At 44.8% G+C, this 25,419-nt stretch overlaps 1 protein-coding gene across 3 annotated transcripts in view; it reads right to left on the bottom strand.

The window, feature by feature from the left end:
• Nucleotides 1–19,214, bottom strand: part of INTS8 (integrator complex subunit 8) — a 71,601-nt gene extending 52,387 nt beyond the window's left edge. Inside the window, exons 1-8 of one of the 3 annotated variants that reach the window (XM_089335545.1) lie at nucleotides 18,801–19,214; nucleotides 17,324–17,498; nucleotides 15,135–15,275; nucleotides 14,751–14,822; nucleotides 11,593–11,644; nucleotides 9,120–9,302; nucleotides 4,243–4,350; nucleotides 1,556–1,711 (exon numbers count right to left, since the gene is read on the bottom strand). In XM_089335545.1, the coding sequence (XP_089191671.1) occupies nucleotides 1,556–1,711; nucleotides 4,243–4,350; nucleotides 9,120–9,302; nucleotides 11,593–11,644; nucleotides 14,751–14,822; nucleotides 15,135–15,275; nucleotides 17,324–17,498; nucleotides 18,801–18,930 (1,017 nt within the window). In that variant the 5' untranslated portion in view covers nucleotides 18,931–19,214. The remainder of the gene's footprint in view (nucleotides 1–1,555; nucleotides 1,712–4,242; nucleotides 4,351–9,119; nucleotides 9,303–11,592; nucleotides 11,645–14,750; nucleotides 14,823–15,134; nucleotides 15,276–17,323; nucleotides 17,499–18,800) is intronic. The other 2 variants (XM_002710696.6, XM_089335546.1) reach the window with 2 other exon arrangements.
• Nucleotides 19,215–25,419: the final 6,205 nt, after the last annotated feature.

Here is a 25,419-nt window from a genome sequence, read left to right as displayed (position 1 = left end):
AGAAAGAGAAGTCTTCCATCCACTAGTTCACTCTCCAGATGGCCATAACAGCCAGTGGTGGGCCAGGCCAAAGCTTTCTTTCAGGTTTCCCATGTGGGTGGCAGAGGTTCAAATACTTGGGCCACCTTCCACTGCTTTTCCCAGGGCATGAGCCGGGAGCTGGATCAGAAATCAGAAATGGAGTAGCCTGGACTCAAACCAGCACCCATATGGAATGCCAGCATTGCAGACAGCAGCTTTACTGGCTATGCCACTATACAAGCAACCAGCACTTTTTTTCTTTTTTAAAGATTTATTTATGGGCCAGCACTATGGCACAGCGGGTTAAAGCCCTGGCCTGAAGCAGAAGCATCCCATACAGGCGCCGATTCTAGTCCCGGCTGCTCCTCTTCCAATCCAGCTCTCTGCTATGACCTGGGAAAGCAGTAGAAGATGGCCCAAGTGCTTGGGCTCCTGCACTCATGTGGGAGACCTGGAAGAAGCTCCTGGCTCCTGGCTTCAGATCAGCTCAGCTCCGGCTGTTGTGGCCATCTGAGGAGTGAACCAGCGGTTAGAAGACTTCCCTCTCTGTCTCTTCCCCTCTCTCTTTCAAATAAATAAATCTTAAAAAAAAATTTATTTCAAAAGCACTTAAGAGGGGCTGGCGCTGTGGCATAGTGGGTAAAGCCACCGCCTGCAGTGCTGGCATCCTATACAGGCGCCGGTTTGAGTCCCAGCTACTCCACTTCCAATCCAGCTCTCGCTGTGGCCTGGGAAAGCAGTACAAGGTGGCCCAAGTCCTTAGGCCCCTGCACCTGCATAAGAGACCCAGAAGAAGCTTCTGGCTCCTGGCTTTGGATCAGCACAGCTCCAGCCTGGGGGAATGAACCAGTGGATGGAAGACTTCTCTCTTCCTCTCCTTCTCTCTGTAACTCTGACTTTCAAATAAATAAATTAAAAAAGAAAGAAAGGAAGGCAGGCACTTAAGAGAGAAAGAGGAAACAGGAGAGACAGAGACAGATCTTCCACCCTCTGGTATACACCTTACATGGCTGCAACAGCTGGAGTTAGGCCAGCAAGAAACTAGGAGCCAGGAGTTTCTCCCAGGTCTCCCAAGTAGGTAACAAAAGCCCATGTGGTGGCTGGCGCTGCAGCTCACTAGGCTAATCCTCCACCTGTGGCACCGGCACACCAGGTTCTAGCCCCAGTCAGGGTGCCAGATTCTGTCCCGGTTGCCCCTCTTCCAGGCCAGCTCTCTGCTATGGCCCGGGAGGGCAGTGGAGGATGGCACAAGTGCTTGGGCCCTGCACCCCAGGGGAGACCAGGAGAAGCACCTGGCTCCTGCCTTCAGATCAGCGCGGTGTGCCGGCCACAGCACGCCGGCCATGGCGGCCATTAGAGGGTGAACCAACGGCAAAGGAAGACCTTTCTCTCTATCTCTCTCTCTCTCTCACTGTCCACTCCGCCTGTCAAAAAAAAAAAAAAGAGCCTATGTGGTATGCTGCACTGCAGCAGTGGCTTTACTCACTATGTCACAACACCAGTCCCCACAATTACATCTTATCATGTATCTTACCTGATAGCTGCCAGATCTCAAACAAATATGGACTTGACTATATGGAGTCAACTGTTGAGATGTACTATCAGAAGAAGGTACAAGAACATCACATGCTTGACAATAGCCAGCTAACCGCTTCTCATCTATGGTACAATGAAGAGACAATGAACCTATCTGTAAAGTAAGAGGTATATATCATTATCCATTAATGTAATATATACTATAGTCCAGCACCCTCACAGTGCATTTTAATAGCAATAAATTCCAAGCTGGAGAGCTAAAAAAATGAAAAAGTTAAAGGTCACAGAAGGAGTCAGCAAACTATTGCTTACAACTGAAATTGGGCCCCAGTCTGTTGTTGTTCATCATCTGAGCTAACAGCAACACCTAAGCAATGCAAATGGATTTGAAGAGTTGTGAAAGGAAAGAGAAAAATAATAAGCAAAAGATGACAAATTTTGCTCACAAAGCTTAAAATATTTACCATGTGGCCCTTTACAAAAAACATTAGCCAATCTCTAGTTCTGAATTTTCAGGCCAACAAACAAAAGGTGGACATTAATATCATTCAAAGCAGGTATGACAAGTTAGACATTAACAATGAGTGAACAATATTAAAATCAAGCTTAAACATTTTAAAATATATGTGTCAAGTAGATATTTAAAGGCAATAAAAATAAAATAATCATAGTTCAAATGGAAAGAATAAAAACCCTTCTACTAAAACATAAAATTTTTCACAGAAAGACACATTTTGAAAAATAGTGAATTTTGAGTTATTATACTTGAAATGCTATAACATTATAAATCTGATGAGTTCCTCAAAATAAAAAAGGTATTAGGTATTTTTTTTTAAGATTTATTTATTTGAAAGGCAGAGCCAGAGAAGAAGAGGGAAAGACAGAGAAATGATCTCCCATCCATCTAGAGGTTCACTCCCCTAATAGCCCCAATGGCTGGAGTCCAAACACTCAGCTCCTGGTTGCCACTGCTTCCCCAGGCATTATTAGCAGGGAGCTGGAGCAGAAGTGGAGCAGCAGGGACTCAACTCACACTCTTTTGGAAGGCCAGCATTACAATAGGCAGCTTAACCTGTTAAACAATGCAGTCCCCAAGATGGGAATTCATAATGGGTCTAGAATAGATCTAAACTGGGGTCAGTAACATGGCATAAAAGATTAAGCTGCTATCTGCATTGCTGCCATCTCACATGAGTGCTGGTTTGAGTTCTGGCTTCTCTACTTCTGATCCAGGTCCCTGCTAATACACTTGGGAAAGCAGCAGAAAATGGTCTCCATGAGGGAGATCTGGAGGAGGTTCTTGGCTCCTGGCTTTGGGCCTGGCCCAGCCCTGGCCATTGTGGCCATTTGGAAAGTGAACCAGCAGATGGAAGATTGACCTTTCACTCTCTCTCCCTCTTTCAAATAAATAAAAATAAATCTAAAAAAAAAAAAATAGATCTGAATTAAACCTGTTGGGCATTTAAATCAATGTTTCTATTAAAGAAATGAGATTGAAACAGGAAGTTTTCCAGGCACGTAAAAACCTAGTTATACACTTTGAAATTCAGTAGCCTGAATGGAAAAAAATGCAAATGATAAACACATAAAAAGGTTTGTCCTTATTAGCAGTTAAGGAAAAACAAATTTATAAAAGATATATTTTACCCATTAGCAAAATACAAAAATTTTAAGACACTTACTACTGATTAGAATACTGAGAGAAATGTACCTAGAAGCCAATTTTCTATACAATATAGCTTTTAAAAAAATTAAGAACCGGGCCGGCGCCGCGGCTCACTAGGCTAATCCTCCGCCTAGCGGCACCGGCACACAGGGTTCTAGTCCCAGTCGGGGCGCCGGATTCTGTCCCGGTTGCCCCTCTTCCAGGCCAGCTCTCTGCTGTGGCCAGAGAGTGCAGTGGAGGATGGCCCAAGTGCTTGGGCCCTGCACCCCATGGGAGACCAGGAAAAGCACCTGGATCCTGGCTCTTGCCATCAGATCAGCGCAGTGCGCCGGTTGCAGCGCGCTGGCCGCGGCGGCCATTGGAGGGTGAACCAACGGCAAAGGAAGACCTTTCTCTCTGTCTCTCTCTCTCACTGTCCACTCTGCCTGTCAAAAATTAAATAAATAAATAAATAAATAAAATTAAGAACCATTAACAAGGTGATTAGAAAATTAGCCCATAAACACTTGAAATGGCAATAAATATCAAAATTTTCCATTCTGTGAAAATTTCAGACATAATATTTGTTGCAAAGTTGCTATTAAGTGGTATGTTTATTGCTCAATTTACATCTTTACAGATTCTTATACATAGGATGGTGAGACATAATGGGTTGAAATCATGTAAAATTTAAAAAATTTATGCTTGGAGGCATAAATACTACAAGTTTATAATAAATAAAGATGAAATAACCTAAGTGCTCAAATAGAACATAAATGAAGTATATCAGAGTATAGCCACTTAATCGAATGATACATTTAATATACTTATCCAAAAATTTAAGCAAAAAAACAAAACAGTATATATATGAGCTTAACTGCACAAAAATTTAAAGAAAAAAAAAAAGGAAGAAAATATACTAAAAGGGATTATCTCCAGGTGGTTAATAGATTCTTTAAAACCAGCTTTTAGTATTTTTTTGAACTTCCATAGATATTTTAAGGGACTAAATATTATGTACTTAACATGGTTGTATTTACCTCGGCAATTAGTTCTTTTGTTCTAAAAAATTTTTCTCTGGCATTTTCATAGACAGCTGAGTTTGTGGAGCCTTGCTGGAAGTATGCTGCACCCAAATCGTAACACACCTGAAATGGTAATACAAACCAATTTGCTTAATCACTGCTGATGTACTTAAGAGCTGACAGAACTCAAGTTTACCTCAGGAAAACACACGGGAAAAAAAGGACATAGAAAAAAAAAATTCAGAGAACAATCAATGCTCTTTGTCAATAGTAACAGAAAATAACCATGACTGGCTTTAGGTAGCCTAAAGGAAGACGATGAAAGCCAAAGAACTAGGTTAGGAAACAAAAGGGGCAAGTGAGATATGCAGTCAGGACAAGAGTCCACACTGTCCAGTGAAGATGCATGCCACTATAGAACTCGTCAACATTAGCCTTCCACAGCATACAAAACACACAGTCGGGAGCACTAGCTACATTCTTGCCGCTACCATTCCTGAAAACTAGAGTTTACTGTCACTATTGCTGCTACCCACCAACATAACGGACTCTGCATCCCACACTTCTTTTTTTTTTTTTTTTTTTTATTTTTTTTATTTTTGACAGGCAGAGTGGACAGTGAGAGAGAGAGACAGAGAGAGAAAGGTCTTCCTTTTGCCGTTGGTTCACCCTCCAATGGCCGCCGCTGCAGCCGGCGCACCGCGCTGATCCGATGGCAGGAGCCAGGATCCAGGTGCTTTTTCCTGGTCTCCCATGGGGTGCAGGGCCCAAGCACCTGGGCCATCCTCCACTGCACTCCCTGGCCATAGCAGAGAGCTGGCCTGGAAGAGGGGCAACCGGGACAGAATCCGGCGCCCCTACCGGGACTAGAACCCGGTGTGCCGGCGCCGCAAGGTGGAGGATTAGCCTATTGAGCCACGGCGCCGGCCCCACACTTCTTTTACTTACTAGTTCCTGACTCACCTCACAGTCTAAAGTTCATCTGTCATCAAATCTATTTGACATGCCTATCCTCAAGCAGGCGGGACAGAGAAAGCCACTATCTGGGAGTTTTCAATTAGTTACACAGCAAGCAGGCTCTGCCACCCCCCAAGTCTCAAAGGCAGGAAATTCTTCCAACATAAGAGAGGAACAGATGCTGTAGAGTCTGTTTAAAAAGGGGAGGCAGTGTCCACCATAACTGATTGGCTGGAGTAAATTTAAAAACAGCTTTAAAATGACAATATGGCGCAGGTGTTTGGTTGGCACAGCACTTAAGATGCCATTTAGGATGCCTACATCCCATGTGAGAGTCCCAGGGTACAAGTCCCAACTCCACTTCAGATTCTAGCTTCTTGCTAATGCACACCCTGGGAGGCAACAAAGACTCAAGTAGTTGGGCCCCGCCACCCATGTGGGAGACTCAAACTGAGTTCCTAGCTCCAGGTTTCAGCCTGGCACAGCCCCAGCTTTTGTGGACAATTGGGACAGCGCCAGCAGATAGGGAGTTCTCTGTCTCTCCGCACTTCAACCAGATAAAAAAATATGTTTCCAGTTATCTTTTCCTAATCACAGAATTTTTATTTTTTCTAATAACTTTCTAGAGTGATACCCAGTTATATTCCAGGGCCAGTGTTGTGGTGTAGCAGGTTAAGCCTCCACCTATGAGGCCGGCATCCCATATGGGCACCGGTTCCAGCCTTGGCTGCTCCATTTTTTTTTTTTTTTTTTAAGATTTATTTGATTTATTTGAAAGAGTTACAAAGAGAGGCAGAGCCAGAGAGAGGTCTTCCTTCCATTGGTGCATTCCCCAGATGACCGCAACAGCCAGAGTTGAGCTGATCTGAATCCAGGAGCCTCTTCCAGGTCTCCCACGTGGGTGCAGGGGCCCAAGGACTTGTTGCCATCTTCTACTGCTTTCCCAGGCCATAGTAAAGAGCTGGATCTAAAGTAGCACAGCCAGAACTGGAATCAACCCCATACAGGGTTTTAACCAGTTGTGCCACAGATCTGGCCCCGGCTGCTCTACTTTTGATCCAGCTCCCCACTAATGTGCCTGGGAAAGCCTTGGGCCCCTGCATGCAAGTGGGAGACTGAGAAAAAACTTCTGGCTACTGGCTTTGGCCTGGCCCAGACCCAGCCTCTGTGGCCATTTGGGGAGTGAACCAGCAGATGGAAGATCTCTCTCTCTCTCTTCCTCTCTCTATAAGTCTGCCTTTCAAATAAATAAAAAATAATTTTTTTTTAAATAAAAAGATACTTATTCCTCTTCCAATCCCTAAGCTGAAATGGTGTCTCATACTATTATATAATTATGTAACCATGCCTTACTGATGTGCTTTACAGATAGTTTTGTCTCATTCAATGAATTAAGATTAATTTCCTCAGCCCCTTCAACATGCTTTGTGCTATTTATCCCATATTGACTGACTGACTTTCATTCCAGACAGCACCTCCCATTTGGGTAAGGGGATAGTAAAGGAGTAAACACACACATACACACACACACACAAACACACACACGCATACATATTACAGTTTTAGATAATTCCCTCTTTTCAGGCAAAGACTGAGTATAAAATATCAAAATGTTATTCTCAAGTATTACTATAACTGACTAGCTATTAAAAGGAGTTTTAAATGCTGAAGTTATTAAGAGGTAGTCAACAGATTAAAAACAAAATAAAAAAATCCTAAAAACAATGCTGCTGTCAACAACAGTAACACCATTTGGTTTTCTGGGAAAAAACTTCAAGATTTTTCTGTTGAGTCTTATGTCAATTTCAGTAATGTAAACCGTATAAGAGCAGGTGTTGTGGCACAGTGGGTTAAGCAACAGCACAGAACACCCACATACCATTTGGAGATGCTGGTTCAAGTCCTGGCTACTTGGCTCTAATTCAACATTCTGCTAATGTATCCTGGGGAACAGCCAATGATAACGTTGGGCCCCAGTCACCCATGTGAGATATACAGATGGAATTCATGGCTACTGGCTTCACTCTGGCCCAGCCCTGGCAGAGAGCCAATCATCTGGTGAAAGATATCACTCTCTCTCTCTCTGCACCTGCCCCTGCATGATGCCCCATCACTCTGCCTTTCAAGTAGATGAAAATAAACATTTTTTTAAAAAGAATATATTTTAAATATTAGTAGGCCAGGAAATGAATATTATCATTATTTCAAAAAAAGGAAATTATGACTCTACTATGTAATTTAAAGAAACTTTTATAAAGTTTATCTAGTACATCTGGGTTCGTTCTTTTAGGAGTTCTTCAGTTTATCTCATTCACCACATTGTGAAAATCAAAAATGTCACCAACAGCTTTGAAACAATACCAGATACCTTTCTACACACAAGTTCAACCAATGAGTTAAAAGGGTACCAGGTATCAAAACCTCATTACTACTACCCTTACTGTAAATTATATTTCACCAGCTCTGGAAAAAAAATGATGGGCTTTAGTTTAGAAACCAACTAATCTAAATAGGTCTCAACACTGTCATAACTATTTCTGCCTCTTTCCAGTATGAGACATAGACATGAACATAGCTAAGCCAACTCACACAATTACAAGAAAAAGAACACAGTTTAAAAGGCCACTATCAGGCCGGCGCCACGGCTCACTAGGCTAATCCTCCGCCTAGCGGCGCCGGCACACCGGGTTCTAGTCCCGGTTGGGGCGCCGGATTCTGTCCCGGTTGCCCCTCTTCCAGGCCAGCCCTCTGCTGTGGCCCGGGAGTGCAGTGGAGGATGGCCCAGGTGCTTGGGCCCTGCACCCCATGGGAGACCAGGAAAAGCACCTGGCTCCTGGCTCCTGCCATCGGATCAGCGCGGTGCGCCGGCTGCAGCGGCGGCCATTGGAGGGTGAACCAACGGCAAAAGGAAGACCTTTCTCTCTCTGTCTCTCTCTCTCACTGTCCACTCTGCCTGTAAAAAAAAAAAAAAAAAAAAAAAAAAAAAAAAAAAAGGCCACTATCCTAGTGACCCTGTTTAGGCAATCACTGAATTATTTTAAAATTTCTATTAGGGGGCCAGCACTATGGTGTAGAGGTAAAGCTACTGTCTGCAGCACTGGCATCCCACATGGGCACTGGTTCAAGTCCCAGCTGCTCCATTTCTGATCCAGCTCTCTGCTATGGCCTGGGAAAGCAGCAGAAGATGGCCCAAGTCCTTGGGTCCCTGCACCCATGTGGGAGACCTGGAAGAAGCTCCAGGCTCCTGGCTTCAAATCAACCCAGCTCCAGACATTGTGGCCATTTGGGGAGTGAACCAGTAGATGGATGATCTCTCTTCCCACCTCTGCCTCTCTGTAAATATTTATTTATATTTCAAATAAATAAATAAATCTTAAAAAAAACACACAAAATTCCTATTAGACTTAAGGTTCTGTGGTTTTAGAAAAGATGCAGAATATGAGACTTGAAATAGTTTACAATCCAGCAAGGAAAAATAAAATATTATTAAACAGTAAACATTAACTGAAAGCTGTCAGAGGAACAAGGCAGTTGAAGTTAGAGAAAGTAGACAAATTTAAGCTCACTAAAAGGCCGGACACTTTCTGTAGGGGTTTAGATTCTTTAATATCTAGCACAGTATTTTTTCTTCACTCTGATTAGATTTCTAACGACACAAGTCACTTCCATACTCAACTATGTCCTCAGGATTTAAACTTTGCCTCCCAAATACAACTGAGAAACTATTTCAGTGACAGCAGATCACATGAAATTTCCCTTCCACTCCTTTCAGGAAAATCTCAAATAAAGTTACGAATCAAATACAATGCAAAGTTTTGACAAATCTTAAAATCAAACATAAAAGGGCAAAAAATAAATTCTAATTAAAAATATCGTGATGATCTCAAATAATACTTTCCAAAAACACTGCTATAAATTAAGTATGAAATAAATACCTGGCACTGCATTTCCTCAGTTCTGATTTTCAATCCAGCAGTACAACTCTCAGTTTCTCCATTTACCATGCCTGGTTCCATGGCCAATAAATCTAGAGTTCTCATTGTGTGGACATACAGATCCTTGTTCAATTTTAGGGCTGCCTCTAGTACCAAGATAGAATCAGCAGCTTGTTCTTTTAGCTACAAAAATTAGTAAATAAAATACAAAAACTGCAATTAATTATATTAACCAAAAAATACTTATATGATACCTAGTAACTTAGTGTTGTGAGCTATTAAAAAATGTGCTGGGGCTGGAGTTGTGGCGTAGCGGGTTAAGCCACTGCTGGGGATACTTGCATCCCATATGGGTGGCAGTTCATGCCCTAGTTGCTTTACTTCTAAACCAACTTCCGATAATGAGCCTGCGAAAGCAAAAGAAGATGGCCCAAGTGCTTGGGCCCCTGCAACCCACATGTGGGAGATCTGGATGAAGTTCTGGTCTTCTGATTTCAGCTTGGCACACTTGGAAAGTCAACCACCATTGCAACCACCTTGGGAAGTGAACCAGCAGATGGAAGATATCACTCTAACTCTGCCTTTCAAATGAAATAAATAAATTTTTTAAAATTTTAAAAAACTACTTCAAGGGTGGGCAACTGGTATAGCAGTTAAGACATCACTTCAAACACCCACATCCCATATCAGAGTGCCTAGGTTCAATTCCTGCCTCTGCTCCCAATTCTATCTTCCTATTAATGTGACCCTGAGAGGCAGCAGGTGATAAAGGGCTCAAGTACTTGAGTCCCCGATACCACACAGGAGACCAGGACGGAGTTCTTAACTCCTCCCTTCAGACCGGACCAGCCCTAGCTATTGTGGGCATCTGGAGAATGAACCAGCAGATGAAGATCTTTCTCTACCTTTCAAATAAATAAAACTAAATAAAATTTTTAACAAAGAAGATTTGCATTGTTTCACTCGACCTATGGAAAAAACATTTGGAGCAGGTGTTGTGCAGTAGGACTTCCGCAGCTCCACTTCCAATCCAGCTCCTTGCTAATACATCTGGGAGACACTGGATAATGCTTGGGGCCTTGCTACCCACAGAGGAGACCCACATGGAACTCCTTGTTCCTGTCTTCAGCTTGGCCCTTGCAGTCATTTGGGAAGTGAATCAACCAATGGATGGAAGCTCGCTCTCTGCCTTATAAATTAATTAATTTTTAATGAAATATTTGTATGCTTCAATGTGCCAGTCATGTTACTAAGCTCTAAGTAGCAACAATAAAATAATGTAGGTTTGTTTCCATATTGAAAATATTACAGATTTGTTTTACAAACATACAGACGGTTTATCTTTACTACCCAGTCCCTCTATCTACAAGGTATCTAACACTATAGGTGTTGACTACAAAGGTCATTTTACAGAACCTCCTACATTTTTCCTTTGACATTAAGCATATCAATTTTAAAATGACTGCTATAATTTTCTGATTATATGATTAATTTTAAAATAGTGTAAAATTTTTTTAATTTTATTTTACGAAACTTTTAAAAAAGGTTTATTTATTTATTTGAAAGGCAGAGTTAGAGAGAGGCAAGGAGAGAGAAGAGACATCTTCCATCCACTGGTTCATTCCCCAGATGGCTTCAACAGCAGGGACTGGTTCAGGCTGAAGCCAGCAGCTTCTTCGAGGTCTCCCACGTGGGTACAGGGACCCAAGCACTTGGGCCATCTTCTATTGCTCTCCTAGGCCATAGCAGAGAGCTGGATCAGAAGTGGAGCAGCCAGGTCTTGAACTGGTGCCCATATGGGATGCCAGCACTGCAGGCGGCAGCTTTACCTGCTAAGTCAGAGCACCAGCCCCTAGTGTAGAATTTTTTAAGAACACAAAACAATATAAAGCTACCATTCCTAAGACTGATTGATCTATTTACTACAATACAATGAAACAGGGAATAGTGCTATGGCGTAGCAGGTAAAGCCGCTGCCTACAGCACTAGCATTCCATATGGGTGCTGGTTCAAGTCTGGCTGTTCCACTTCTGATCCTGTTCCCTGCTAATGAACCTGGGAAAGCAGCAGAGGATGGCTGAGGTCCTTGGGCCCCTGCACCCACATGGGACACCCAGAAGCTCTGGGCTCCGGGCTTCGGATCAGCCCAGCTCAGGCCATTGTAGCCACTGGGGGAATAAACAGCAAATGGAAGATGGATCTGTTTCTCCCTCTCTTTCTAACTCTGCCTTTCAAATAAATAAATATTTTAAATATATATATATATATATATATGCACACATATATAATGAAAGAGTCAACAGAACAGGTAGAAAAATGCCAGCAAAGCTAAAAAACATGTATACAGTGTTACACATATTCTAACATTAAAAACCTTGACATCACTGAACCTCAACAACTCTCATACACCTAAGAAGCATGTATGCTCTAAACATGTTCCAGAAATGTCAGTGTAACTGATACTAATACTTACCACTTTCAAAATATTTTCCGTTAGCTCTTTTTCCTGCTGCATTTGATTCATACTAAAAAAGAAATGAGAAGTATTAAATTTATTCAAACTGAAAAATTGAAAACTTAAAAGCACCATTTTTGAAAGTCATGTTCAATTTATTATTTTATTTTAATATTTATTTATTTATTTGAAAGGCAGAGTTACAGAGAGGCAGAGACAGAGAGGTCCTCCATCTGCTGGTTCACTCCCCAAATGGCTGCAACGGCTGGAGCTGGAGTGATCTGAAGCCAGGAGCTTCTTCCAGAACCCCCATGCAGGTGCAGTGGCCCAAGGACTTAAGCCATCTTCTACTGTTTTCCCAGGCCACAACAGAGAGTTGGATCAGAAGCACTGCAGCCAGGAGTCGAACCAGTGTCCATATGGGATACCCACTATACCACAGCGCTCTGGCCCTGAGGTTCAATTTAATACATGCATTTTCAATGCTATTTTTTCTAAGCTTGAAAAATCAAACAAAACCCCAACTTTCAGTATGTCTTTAATTCACCAGTATTTTCTCATTTGCTATTCATTAAAAAGAAAATCCCCAATTTAAAGTAAAACCTGGGGCCAGCATTGTAGCACAGTGGGTAAAGCTGCCACCACCTGCAAAGCTAGCATCCCATACGGGCACTGGTTCATATCCAGCTGCTCCACTTCTGATCCAGCTCTCCGCTAACAGCCTGGAAAAAACAGTGGAGGATAAACCAAGTGCTTGGGCCCCCACCACCCATTTGGGATACGCAGATGGAGTTCTAGGCTCCCGACTTCAACTTGGCCCAGCCTCAGTTGTTGCAGTCATCTGGGGAATGAACCAGCAGATGGAAGATCTATCTCTGCCTCTCTCTGTACTCTGTACTTCTGCCCTTCACATAAACAAATCTCAAAAAAAAAAAAAAAAAAAAGGAGTAGAACCTACTAACAACAAAAGTTCATAGACAGGTCAGTTCTTGCCCTACTTGTTAAAGACACTAGTTGGGACACCAGTGTTCCACATTACAGTGCCTGGGTTCAAGTCCCAGATCTGCTCATGATTTCTGCTTCCTGTTGATGTACTCCTGGTGAGGCAGCAAATGATTAGATCCCAGCCATCTATGTCCAGGTCCCCTACTCTGGACTTCAAGCCTTGCTGGCATCTGAAGACTAAACCAGCAGATGGGTGAGCTCTCATTTATCTTTTTCTCTAGTCTCTCCCTCTAATGAAATTTAAAAAGAATTTTAAAAAGCACTCAATTACACTGAATTAGAAACTATGTCAAATTCTGGATAAGCTGCTTCCCAGAAGTTGACAATTAGGTTTAAAAATCCAGATATGGGGGCCAATGTTGTGGCACAGAGGGTTAAGTCACCACCTGCAAAGTTGGCATCCCATATTGAGGTACTGGTTTGAGTACTGGCTGTTCCATTTTTTTTACAGATTTTATTTTGATTTATTTGACAGGTAGAGTTACAGACAGTGAGAGAGAAAGACAGAGAGAAAGGTCTTGCTTCCATTGGTTCACTCCCCAAATGGCTGCCACGTGCTTCTTCCTGGTCTCCCATGCAGGTGCAGGGACCCAAGCACCTGGGCCATCCTCCACTGCTTTCCCAGGCCACAGCAGAGAGCTGGACTGGAAGAGGAGCAACCGGGTCTAGAACCGGCACCCATATGGGATGCCAGCACCACAGGTGGAGGATTAACCTAGTGTGCCACTGCGCAGGCCCCTGGCTGCTCCACTTCTGACCCAGGTCCCTGCTCATGCATCTGGGACAACAGTGGAAATGGCCCAAATAGCTGGACCCCTGCCACTCTCATAAGACCCGATGGAGTTCCTATCCTAGCTCCTGGTTTCAGCCTGGTCCTCTCTCTCTGTCTCTACCTCTCTCTGTAACTCTTTCAAATAAATAAAATAAATCTTTAAAATTTTAAAAGTACACAAATATTAATTATGAAAGCTTGGTTGTATCTTGATTCATATTTTTAAAGATTTAATTGAGATGTACATGGACAGAGGGGGAGACAGAGAAAGAGGTCTTCCATCTACTGGTTCACTCCCCAGATGGCCGCAAGGGCTGGGGCTGCACCAATCTGAAGCCAGGAGCTTCTTCCAGTTCTCCCATGTGGGTGCAGGGGCCCAAGGACTTCTACTGCTATCCCAGGCCATAGCAGAGAGCTGGATCGGAAAAGGTGCAGCCAGGACTAGAACTGGCACCCATATGGGATGCCGGCACTTCAGGCCAGGGCGTTAACCTGCAGCACCACAGCACCAGCCCCAATTAATATTTGTATACTAAGCTAATATATATATATATATATATATATATTATGGGGTGAGTTTGGCACAGACACTGCCTGGGATATCCACATCCCATATCGGAGTCCCTGGGTTTAAATTCCACCTGTTTCCAATCTAGCTTCCTGCTACTACACACCCTGAAAGGTAGTAGGCAATGGCTTTTTTTTTTTTCTTTAATATTATTTATTTGAAAGAGTTACAGAGAGAGGAAGAGACAGAGATCATCCATCCACTAGTTCACGCCACAAAGGCCAAGCCAGGAGTCAGGAGCTTCTTCTGGATCTCCCATGTGGGTACAGGGTCCTGAGCACTTGGACCATCTTCTGCTGCGTTCCCGGGAACATTAGCAGGAAGTTGGATCAAATGTGGAGCAGCCCACAAGGAATGCCAGCACTGCAGATGGCAGCTTAACCTGCTGCACCCTAACACTGGCCCAGTGATGGCTTAATAATTAATGCCACTCACATGCGTAGAGTTGCAGACTCCCAGCTTCAGTGTGGTCCAACCCTAGCTGTAGCCGGCATTTGAGAAGTAAAATAGCAGATGGAAAACCTGTCTTTCTAGTAAATAATTTCTAAAAGTGATCTTCCGACATTTAAAACAAGGATCTTTGAGGTAACTGTGAAAACCATCTTAATACTTCCAGATGAAAGGTGCAATTCCCCATTTCCCCCGCCCCTTCTTTTCCAGAGCTCTCACTCTAGAAATCGAGAGCACTGATTCGCCAACTCCTCAAACAAACCTCCATGCAGTTCTTCTGCCCTCCTATTTTTGCTCTATCTCCTCTGTATTAAGGGTTTTTCACAATTTGCAAATTTTTTTAATTCTGAAGGAAAAAGTGTCAAGTAAATGCCAACTTACACACTCAGCTGAGGGGGTCCAGGTTTTGCCTGTTTGACAGGAAAACTACTTTGCACAATTGTCCTAATCGCCCTAAAGAAAAAATAGGAAAAAGAAAATTTAACATAAAATATCATTTCAATTATTTTTTCAAGTACTCCTTTTAAGATCTGCATAATAAACTTTGAGATTTTGAGATATAATACATACATTAGAAATTATTCGTATTTTTAGCAAAATGCTTTTCATCTATGCAGTCACAAATGTTCTCTACAATCAGATTCGTAGTTCCCAAGATCCTCTGAGATAGTTCTGGGACAGCAGGGGTCTCTTAAACATAACATCACTGAAAGTACAACTAAACAGAGGTTGCCCAGCACATTCTGGGTCTACAGAAAAGTTTACCATCTATTGTAGAGAAGGATGGCCATGGCAGTAGTTGGTGGTAACGTGGACAGATCCATATCCACATGCTTTGTCCCAGGAGGAACTTTACTGATGCAGAGCAGTTCATTCAGTAGCATGTTCAATACTGGAACAGACAAACTTAAAAGGAAGAAGCAAAAGATACGTGTTTGCATATTAACTGCCTAAAAAACACAAAATGCACAATTCCAAATCTTCACTGAACATAACTACATTGTTTAAGGGTCAAATCTTCAGGTTTACCTATCAAAGTTGAGAATATTTTTCACACTTTATTACAAAAAAATATAAACATGAACAAAAGTAGACAGAACAATGTAAACGAACCCCCACGTATCCATCATCCAATTTCAACAACTATCAATTCATGGTCAATCTTGTTTTATTTCTTCTCTTACCCACTTCCCAAACAATTTCTTTCACAGAAAGTTCCATATATATCTAAAAAAAATGAACTATTAATATAATCACAGTATTGTTCACATCTAAAAAAATTAAAATGGGCTTATCACCAAATACCTAATCAATGTTCAATATTTGAAATTCTCTCAGATACGCCTTATTATTTCTTACAAATTGCTATCTGCTGCCACGTAGTCTATTAATGAAAATGTTCCCCTTACATTAAAAATTCATTTAAAAAATTACATTTAATGCTAGAGAATACATAGTGAAAAAGGGGCTTTAAATACTATTCACGAAGGTGCACACTGTGGCACAGCATGTTAAATCACTACAGCACAGGCATTCCATATGGGCACCAGTTCAAGTCCTGGCTGCTCCACTTCCCTGCTCAACTACCTGGGAAAGGTGCAGAAGATGGCCCAATTGCTCGGGCCCCTACAGCCAAGTGGGGGACACAGAAGCAGCTCCTGGCTCCAGATCGGCTCAGTTCCAGTCACTGTGGCCATTTGGGGAGTGAACCAGTGGATGGAAGACCTCTCTGTCTCTCCCTTTCTCTGTAACTCTACCTCTCAAATAAATAAATAAACCTTAAAAAAAAAAAAAAACCTGTCTCTCTGCTTTTCAAGCAAAAATAAATAATTCTGTTTAACTGTGAGGGGAAGGAGAGGAAAACAAATAATTTTCTAATCATAGCCCTAAGTGTATTTATTTTTTAAGAATAAGCACTGATTCTGGCCGGTGCCACAGCTCACTAGGCTAATCCTCCACCTGCGGCGCCGGCACCCCAGAGTTCTAGTCCCAGTCAGGGCACTGGATTCTGTCCCGGTTGCTCCTCTTCCAGTCCAGCTCTCTGCTGTGGCCCAGGAGTGCAGTGAAGGATGGCCCATGTCCTTGGGCCCTGCACCTGCATAGCTGCATAGGAGACCAGGAGAAGCACCTGGCTCCTGGCTTCGGATCAGTGCAGCGCCGGCCGCAGCGGCCATTTGGGGGGTGAACCTCTCTAACTCTGCCTGTCCAAAAAAAGGTACTGATTCTAATCAGTTATTTTAATGGTTTGATAGTGACTGATTTATGACCTGTAAGATTAACTGATTTATTCAATAGCAAATTATCAGTATTATGCAATATCCTTCCTTCACTTCATTTTCTTCAGATATTTTAAAGTCAAGTGAAACATTTAAAATAATTTAGGTGTGAATTTTCTCTGGTTACTATATAAAATTAATAAACTGCCTCACTACTGGTAACATCAACTTTATACTTGAAAGGGTGATTTAAGTTAACCTAACATTCAAACGCCTTCTCTGAAATCTTGAAAAATACTTGTTGTGGCACAGTGGGTTAAGTTGCTGCCTGCAACGCCAGCATCTCATTTGGGTGCTGGTTCCAGTTCTGGCTGTTGGACTTCAGGTCCAGCTCCCTACTAATGTGCCTGAGAAAACAGAGGAAGATGGCCCAAGACCTTGGGCCCCTGGACCTGGAAGAAATTCCTGGCTCCTGGCTTCAGCCTAACCTAGCCCTAGCCATTATATCCATTTGGAGAATGAACCAGTGGATGGAAGATCGCTCTCTCCCTCTCTTTGTGTAACTCTTTTGAATAAACATAAATCTTTAAAAAATATACAAAGAAAAATATGTGTATTTCATCAAGAATATACAAAAAACAATTTTCATTTTATAGGTCAATATCATAAAAGCATATATAGGTAAATCAAAGTATCTAAAAAGTACTTCAAATGAAATTTCTCTTAATTCTTGCATACCTTTTCTCTAATATGTCTAAGTCCCACTTCAAATGTGCAGCAACTTTAAGAGCGAGTAGCTTTAAAATACGATTCCTCTTGTTATCAGGTGGAGGTTGAACTTGGTTTTGTTCATTAACTGAAGGTTTGGAAGCCTGTTCCAGAAACTGAACTATAAGTTGAACTGGTGCTGGATCTAGGATTCAAAAGAAAATGAATTCCCAATTGAAGTTCTACTTATGAACACCCAAAACGATTCACCCTATTGATTTGTCACTACGAAAGGAATATAAACAGTTACAATGACTCAGGAACATGATATACAAGAAGTATGCTTGGGAAATCCTAAGATGGAAGGGATAACAAATTAGCGCAAAATGAAGCCTTTCCCAGAGAACGTAATAGTTACAGATGCCCAGTTCAGCAAACAACTAGTGTCAATTAGAGGAAAGATTTGCAGGCATTAGAACTCTTGTTGTGACAGGCGCAGGGACCTCCATCAAGCTACCTCTCTGCACCTGTTTCCTCCAATGCCCAATAAAGGATACCACCTACCTACCTAGCTTCTGGCCTGGCCAGGTGCTACCAGTCACCATCTGGGGAGTAAACCAGCAGATGGAAGTGCTCTCCCTCTCTAACTGTGCCTTTCAAATAACAACAACAAAAAGGCAAGACACAAGATAAGTGTCTCCATCAGATAAGGCTGCTCTATGACCCTGAACAAGCCACACTTGGACTTTTTTTTTTTTTTTTTTTTTGATTGAGTCATTGTTTCTCATAGTATCCATTTCACTTCAACAGGTTTCCTTTTAGGTGCTCAGTTAGTTGTCCCGGATCAGGGAGAACATATTTGTCCCTTTGGGACTGGTTTATTTCACTTGGATCTGAACTCAGTAAAATGCTATTCAAGGAGCTTAGCCTTTCACATCAGTACCCCGTTCCAGAAATGCCTGGAGTTTTCCTCCTTTCTCGACAATGCCTCCTTCACTAGTATATTTATCATTACCATCACTAAAGCATAACCATCTTACAACTGTACAGCAGTTTTGGCTTTCAAAGATTTTAGTATTTTCATATACAGCCCAACTTTGGAATATGTTCCCCTCACTGAGGAACAAAACAGCTAAGGAGCTAAGGTAGCAACTAATTCGCGTCGGGAAATCAGCACAACTGTTAGCTGCCCACCTCTCTGAATTTATGTAGCCCAGGATTCTGCAAAGACGACGTCCCTACCAGGCTCGCCAACTCAAGCAAACACAAGACACACGCGGCGAGGACCCACGCGGACGGCTGACAGCCACGAGTCCGCCCCTCGGGGGGCGGGAGGGCCTTTGTTTTGAACTTCTCTGTGACCCTCCACGGCTGTGCCCGCACGGGGACGTTCTAGCCTGGGCTCGGGCCCCGTCCACGCCTTGCACACCGCGGCTTCAGACGGCCTAAAAGACTCGGGGTTCCAGGAAGGCCGGGGCCCCAACGCCGTTAGCCGCAACCCGCTTACCGGGGCAGGGCTTACGCAGATGCTTCTCCAACAGCGACTCCTCCAGCAGGAACTCGAACCAGCACGTCTGCGGCGGGGTGCAGGGCCGGCTGGAGGTGGCCGCCTCCCGGTCCGCCGCCTCCGCGCTCATCCTGCCCCCGCCGCCGCTACCTCCAGGGACACTTCCTGGCTCCAACCTGACACTCGGACTCGGGCCTCAGATCTGCGGTCCGCGACACCCTCCGGGAAAGAGGCCTCACTCTAAAAGGCCCGGAAATTCACACAACCCAAAATGGCGACGCGAGCCAGCCAAAGCTCGCAGCTGGATCCGCCTCGCTGCGCCGCCGCCACCGCCGTCGTCCCGCCCCCGGACCAATGGTTCTTCGAGTCGTAGGAAGGGGGCGGGACAGGTTGCCGGGCCACGCCCTCTCCCGGTTGCCCTGGGAGACGGCGCGGCGTGACGCAGACCTGCAAGTGGGCTTTCCGGGTTCTCTGGGATTTCGTCAGGGAGAAACTGAAGCAACTCCACCTGGGGTTGCAAGGGGCCTTGGTGTTTTCTTAGGAGACAAAAGCACGACGAGTTCTAGTTGTGAGCCAGGCAAAGTGTGAGCTTTCACTTTCCGCACTTCGTTTCTAAGATTTCCTCCGCCATGGTGGGCAGCAGCCTCCGCCCCCTTCTGGACTGATGACAGCGGACAGTGCGATCCCGCCTTTCCCTGTGTCGCAGGACCAGCTGTCAATATTCAGCTCCTAATTACTGTTCTTGATATCCTCACTAGAGGATTATTAAACCTGTTCTACATTAACCTCCACTGGCAATGTTCTTGTATTTTTTTATTCACAATGAAAAGGGGGGAAATGCGTTAAGAGTGTAAGCTTTCTTTTTTAAAAAAAAAAAAGATTTTTATTTATTTATTTGACAGAGTTACAGACAGTGAGAGAGAGAGACAGAAAGGTCTTCCTTCTGTTGGGTCACTCCCCAAATGGCTGCCGCGGCCAGCGCACCCCGCTGATCCGAAGCCAAGAGCCAGGTGCTTCCTCCTGGTCTCCCAAGCAGGTGCAGGGCCCAGGCACTTGGGCCATCCTCCACTGCACTCCCGGGCCACATCTGAGATCTGGACTGGAAGAGGAGCAACTGGGACTAGAACCGGGTGCCCATATGGGATGCCGGCGCCGCAGGCGGAGGATTAACCAAGTGAGCCACAGCACCAGCCCCAAGAATGTAAACTTTCAAGTCTACCATTCACTTTGGATAGGCGCCTATATTTGTAAAGCTGGGGTGATAGAAGGTTTTATGAACTCATTAAGTCTGCAGTCTTCAATCCTGCAAATATTTCAACACTATATTTATTTCAAAGTTAGCATAAGTGGTATATTTATTGCTCTTTAAGTCTTTTTATAGCTATCCTATATACAGAGCAATGGAATGCCACAGTTTTTTAAATATAGCGGGCAGCCATTTAGACTGGTGGTTAGGATACTTGGGACACCTGCATCCCACATCAGAGTGCCCAGTTCAAGCCCTGGCTGCTCCGCTTCTGATTCAGCTTCCTGCTAAAGTGCGTCCTGGGAGGCAGCCGATGACAGCTGGAATAACTGGGTCTCTGCCACCCCCTGTGGGAGACGGAGATGACCCTGGCCTGGCCCAGCCCTGCCTCTTGTGGGCATCTAGGGAGTGAACCATTGGATGGATAGAAGATGGAAGATTCTCTCTCTTTCTTTGCCTTTCAGATAAAGTGAAAATAATAAATAATTTTTTAAAAAACATTAAGAAGCACAGCTTAAGGATAATACAAGTAAATGAGATAATACAGATAAGCCTCTCTTTTTTTAGTAGATTTCTTTCTTTCTTCCTTTCTTTCTTTGGCAATGTAACAGAGAGGGGTCTTCCATCTGCTTGTTCACTCCTCAAATGCCCACAACAACCAATCCAGGGAAGCCTATTAAAGAGGATCTGCCACTTAGAAATATTGATAAATGTTAGCTAATATTACATAGTACTTTTCAATTTGCATATTACTTCCATACACTGTACATTATTATTTCTGCCTATAATCAGCTCTAACTACCTTTCAGCCATTGAGAAAAGTAAAGATTGCAGAATTATAATTTGCCGAAGGTTTCTGCATTAAAGGGCTGCTGGTGATCTCCCACAATACTCAGGCTGCTTTCAACACTTCAAAAATGCAAAAGGGGCTGGCGCCGTGGCTCACTTGGTTAATCCTCCGCCTGCAGCGCTGGCATCCCATATGGGCACTGAGTTCTAGTCCTGGTTGCTCCTCTTCCAGTCTAGCTCTCTGCTGTGGCCTGGGAGTGCAGTGGAGGATGGCCCAAGTGCTTGGGCCCTGCACCCTCACAGGAGACTGGGAAGAAGCACCTGGCTCCTGGCTTTGGATCGGTGTAGTTCCGGCCGTGGTGGCCATTTGGAGGAGTGAACACGGAGGGAAGACCTTTCTCTCTGTCTCTCCCTCTCTCTCACTGCCTATAACTCTACCTATCAAAAAAAAAAAAAAAAGGATAAGAAAGAAAGAAAATGCAAGAAAAATAAATGCGTGTAACTCCTTCAAAACTGAAAGAGAAAGAATGCTCCAGTGATATCAACTGCCTTGCTCTCTTCCTGCACACCTGCACAATGCTCTCCTGTCTGGGCCCTGAGCTCCTAGGAGGAAGCCCTTTAGCTGGAGAAAAAAGCTCTGTATCTGTGTGCAAGTCTGGAGGGGTGTGTGCATCCAGGACTCTGGACTGACCACCCCCCATTCAACCATAGATTATCTATTTTACATATTGGGTATCAGAAGAATCTGTTCATCAATAATGTTTAGAAAGACTACTCTTTAGGGGCTGGCATTGTGACACAGCAGGACATCACATATGAGCCAGGAACTTATTGCTCTGAGTTCTGCAGGCTGGGAAGTCCAAGATCAAGGGGCTGACCAGGTTCGGTCTCTGGTTCCAAGGTGGTGCCTCATTGCCAGGTCCTCCAGAGAGAAGGAAACACAGCAGGGGGGCAGGTGAGCAGGACAGAGCTGCCCCACTCCGGCATGCCTTCTTCGTTAGTCCATTGCGTGTGTGAGTGAGTGTTTACATTTATTTATTGGGAGGCCAGAGGGACCGAGGGAGGGAGGGAGAAAGACACACTTACACCCGGAGAGATCATCCATCAGCTGCTTCATTCCCCAAATGCCTGTAACAGCCATTGCTGAGCCAGACTACAGTCAGCAGCCAGGAGCTCCATCTGGGTCTCCCACATTGGGTGGCAGGGGCCCAAGGACTTGAGCCTCGCAGGCCCATTGGTAGGAAGGTGGATTGGCAGCAGAGGCCGGACTCAACCCCAGGCACCCTGACACAGATGCAGGCATTCCAAGCGCTGGCGCAGCCTGCCGTGTTACAAAGCCCGCCCTGCATCTCGTGGTGCTGTGATGAAATGTCTCTCGGCATTGTTGCATCGTGGATGAAGTTTCTAACACATGCATTTGGTAGGAGACAAAAACATTCAGACAGACCCTGGTACCAACTCACCCTGGCTTGGCCAGCCAGGACTGTCCCAGTTTTAAAACCCAGAGTCCCAGAGTTCAGGGCTGGGCCTAACCTCACACCTGGCCTGCCAGCTGTGCAGTCACGCCCCCTCACTGCTGGGAAGCTGGGTGCCAGCATCTCCACAGGACAAGGTTGGGGGGGAGGGGAGTGGGAGGGAAGCTCATTGTTAATAAATGAATTAGGCCGATGACCCAAAGATGTCACAGCACAAAGGTACCAGAGCACTGAACTTTACAGCCAGAAGAAATCCACAGGTGAGTAGCAGATTAGCAGGATCACAAAAATAAGTGAAACCTGAGCAAACATTTTTCTATGAAGATCATGTACTCACAGAGCACCTAGCAAGGCTGCCTGTAGTTACCAGTTATTTAAATAGAAGTTTCTTCAGGACCATTGATTTTAAAAAAAATTTTATTTATTTTCATTTTATTTGAAAGGGAGAGGGGGGAGGGGGAGAGAGAGAGAGAAAATAGGAATCTATCTGCTGGTTCACTTCTCAAGTGCCTGTATCAGTCAGTATCGGATCAATCCGAAGCCAGGAGCCTGGAGCTTATTCCGGGTCTCCCCCATGAGTGCAGAGGCCCAAGGACTTGGGTAACCTTCTGCTGCTTTCCCAGGCACGTTAGCAGGGAGCCGGATCAGAAGGATTGGAAGTGCAGTAGCTGGGATTCGAACTGGTGCCCATATGAGATGCTGGCACTGCAGGCGGCAGCTTTACCTGCTGTGACACAGTGCTGACCCCAGATGCAATGTATTTTAAAAATATTTTTGGGCTGGCGCTGCAGCTCAATAGGCTAATGCTCTGACTATGGCACCAGCACCCAGGGTTCTAGTCCCGGTCGGGGAGCCCGATTCTGTCCTGGTCGCTCATCTTCCAGTCCAGCTCTCTGCTGTGGCCAGGGAGTGCAGTGGAGGATGCCCAAGTACTTGGGCCCTGCACCCGCATGGGAGACCAGGAGAAGCACCTGGCTCCTGGCTTCGGATCAGCGCGGTGCGCCGGCCACAGCGGCCATTGCCGGGGGTGAACCAGCGGAAAAGGAAGACCTTTCTCTCTGTTTCTCTCTCTCACTGTCCACTCTGCCTGTCAAAAAAATATATTTTTGATCTATGGATGGTTGAATCTGAGTGTGCAGAACCTGCATATATGGAAGGGCTGACTGTATTTTATTCTAATTTATTTTTTATTATTATTTTAGTTTTTTTTTTTTTTTTTTGACAGGCAGAGTGGATAGTGAGAGAGAGAGACAGAGAGAAAGGTCTTCCTTTTTGTCGTTGGTTCACCCTCCAATGGCCGCCACGCTGGCGTGCTGCGGCCGGCGCACTGCGCTGATCCGATGGCAGGAGCCAGGTGCTTCTCCTGGTCTCCCATGGGGTGCAGGGCCCAAGGACTTGGGCCATCCTCCACTGCCTTCCCGGGCCACAGCAGAGAGCTGGCCTGGAAGAGGGGCAACCGGGACAGAATCCGGCGCCCCGACCGGGACTAGAACCCAGTGTGCCTGCGCCGCTAGGTGGAGGATTAGCCTATTGAGCCACGGCGCTAGCCTGTTTTAGTTTCTTTTTAAAAAAATGTATTTATTTATTTATTTGAAAGACAGAGTTGCCTGTCGCTCCCCCTCTTCGTGGAGGAACGACACTAAGCCCTGCCTAGGCTTCATATCCGAGTCACGGCACCATTATGTCGCTCCCCCTCTTCATGGAGGAACGACACAGGACCCTGCGCTGTTCTTTTGTCTGCTCGGCCCTCCCCGGGTTTGCTGCTGGTTCTTCCCGGGGTGGCTACTGTCCCTTCCACCTCCGTGGAAGGGCGGTTCCCCCTGGCCACTTTCCCCACTTCCGCAGGGGAGTGGCACACCGCCGGCCGGCTCTCTCGGGGGCTGCACAGATGTTCCCCTTAGATGTTCCTGGTGCATGCCGTCTCTCTCCTCCTATATAGTCCTCTTCTGCCAATCCCAACTCGGCTGCCCACACGCCGAGCACGCTGCTCTCCTCCAATCAGGAGCAAGTCCTACAGTTTATTGGCTGAACTGGAGGCAGCTGTGTAGAAGCTGTTTTCTTCTCTCCCAGCGCCATATTGTGGGAGAGCAGATGCATAGAATAAGTCTTAATTCCAGTAACAGTATAGTCCGAGTTGCTCCCCACAGTTGCCAGTGCCTTGGCTCACTTGGGTAATCCCGGGTTCTAGTCCCAGTAGGGGCACCGGATTATGTCCCTGTTGCTCTTCTTCCAGTCCGGCTCTCTGCTGTGGCCCGGGAAGGCAGTGGAGGATGGCCCAAGTGCTTGGGTCCCTGCACCCGCATGGGGGACTGGGAGGAAGTACCCGGATCCTGGCTTTGGATTGGTGCAGCGCCGGCCGTAGTGGCCATTGGAGGAGTGAACCGACAGAAAGAAGACCTTTCTCTCTGTCTCTCACTGTCTATAACTCTCTGTCTCTCCCTCTAACTGTCTAACTCTACCTGGAAAAAAAAAACTGAGTAATATGAAAGACAGAGTTACAGAGAGGCAATACAAACACAATACAATTCAATTATGAACAGATAACTATATTTGGTATTTTGGAGGTGGGGGAACTATGCTGGTGGATTACACTGCCATCTTGTGTTTTTTGGGGGGTAGTGTCGGCATCTTCCAGTGGTACAAGCTAGCAATCACCTCCTCCTGCTTCCCAGGATGGGAGAAGCAACTCAAGATGCTTGTAGTTGAAAGTCATCCATTTCTTATGCAAGTTGTTTTGCAACATGTAAGTAAATCACATATACTTAGGGACTTCTCAGAACATATTTTTCGAGAGGTAACAAATGAACCCTGTAGCTATCAAATATTCCTTTTTATAATATTGTTTTGCAAACACAGGATATTTTTAAAGTTTATTTATTTTTATTTATTTGAAAGGCAGAGTTGACAGAGAGAGAATTAATTAATTAATCTTCTATGTGTTGGTTTACTCCTCAAACTCCCACAACAACCGGGGATGGGTCAGGCTGAAGTTAGGAGCCAGGAATTCTATCCAGGCCTCCCACGTGAGCGGCAGTACCCAGGGACATTAGCAGGAAGCTGGGTCGAAAGCAGAGGTGGGCCTCATCCCCAGGCACTCTGCTGATATGGG

Source organism: Oryctolagus cuniculus, chromosome 6 (assembly GCF_051225735.1).
Source record: "Oryctolagus cuniculus isolate XC-2025 breed Fujian yellow rabbit chromosome 6, ASM5122573v1, whole genome shotgun sequence".
Classification (NCBI taxonomy): Eukaryota; Metazoa; Chordata; class Mammalia; order Lagomorpha; family Leporidae; genus Oryctolagus; species Oryctolagus cuniculus.
The sequence above is the reverse complement of the archived record's forward strand: the minus strand, read 5'-3'. Positions and strand labels throughout refer to the sequence as shown.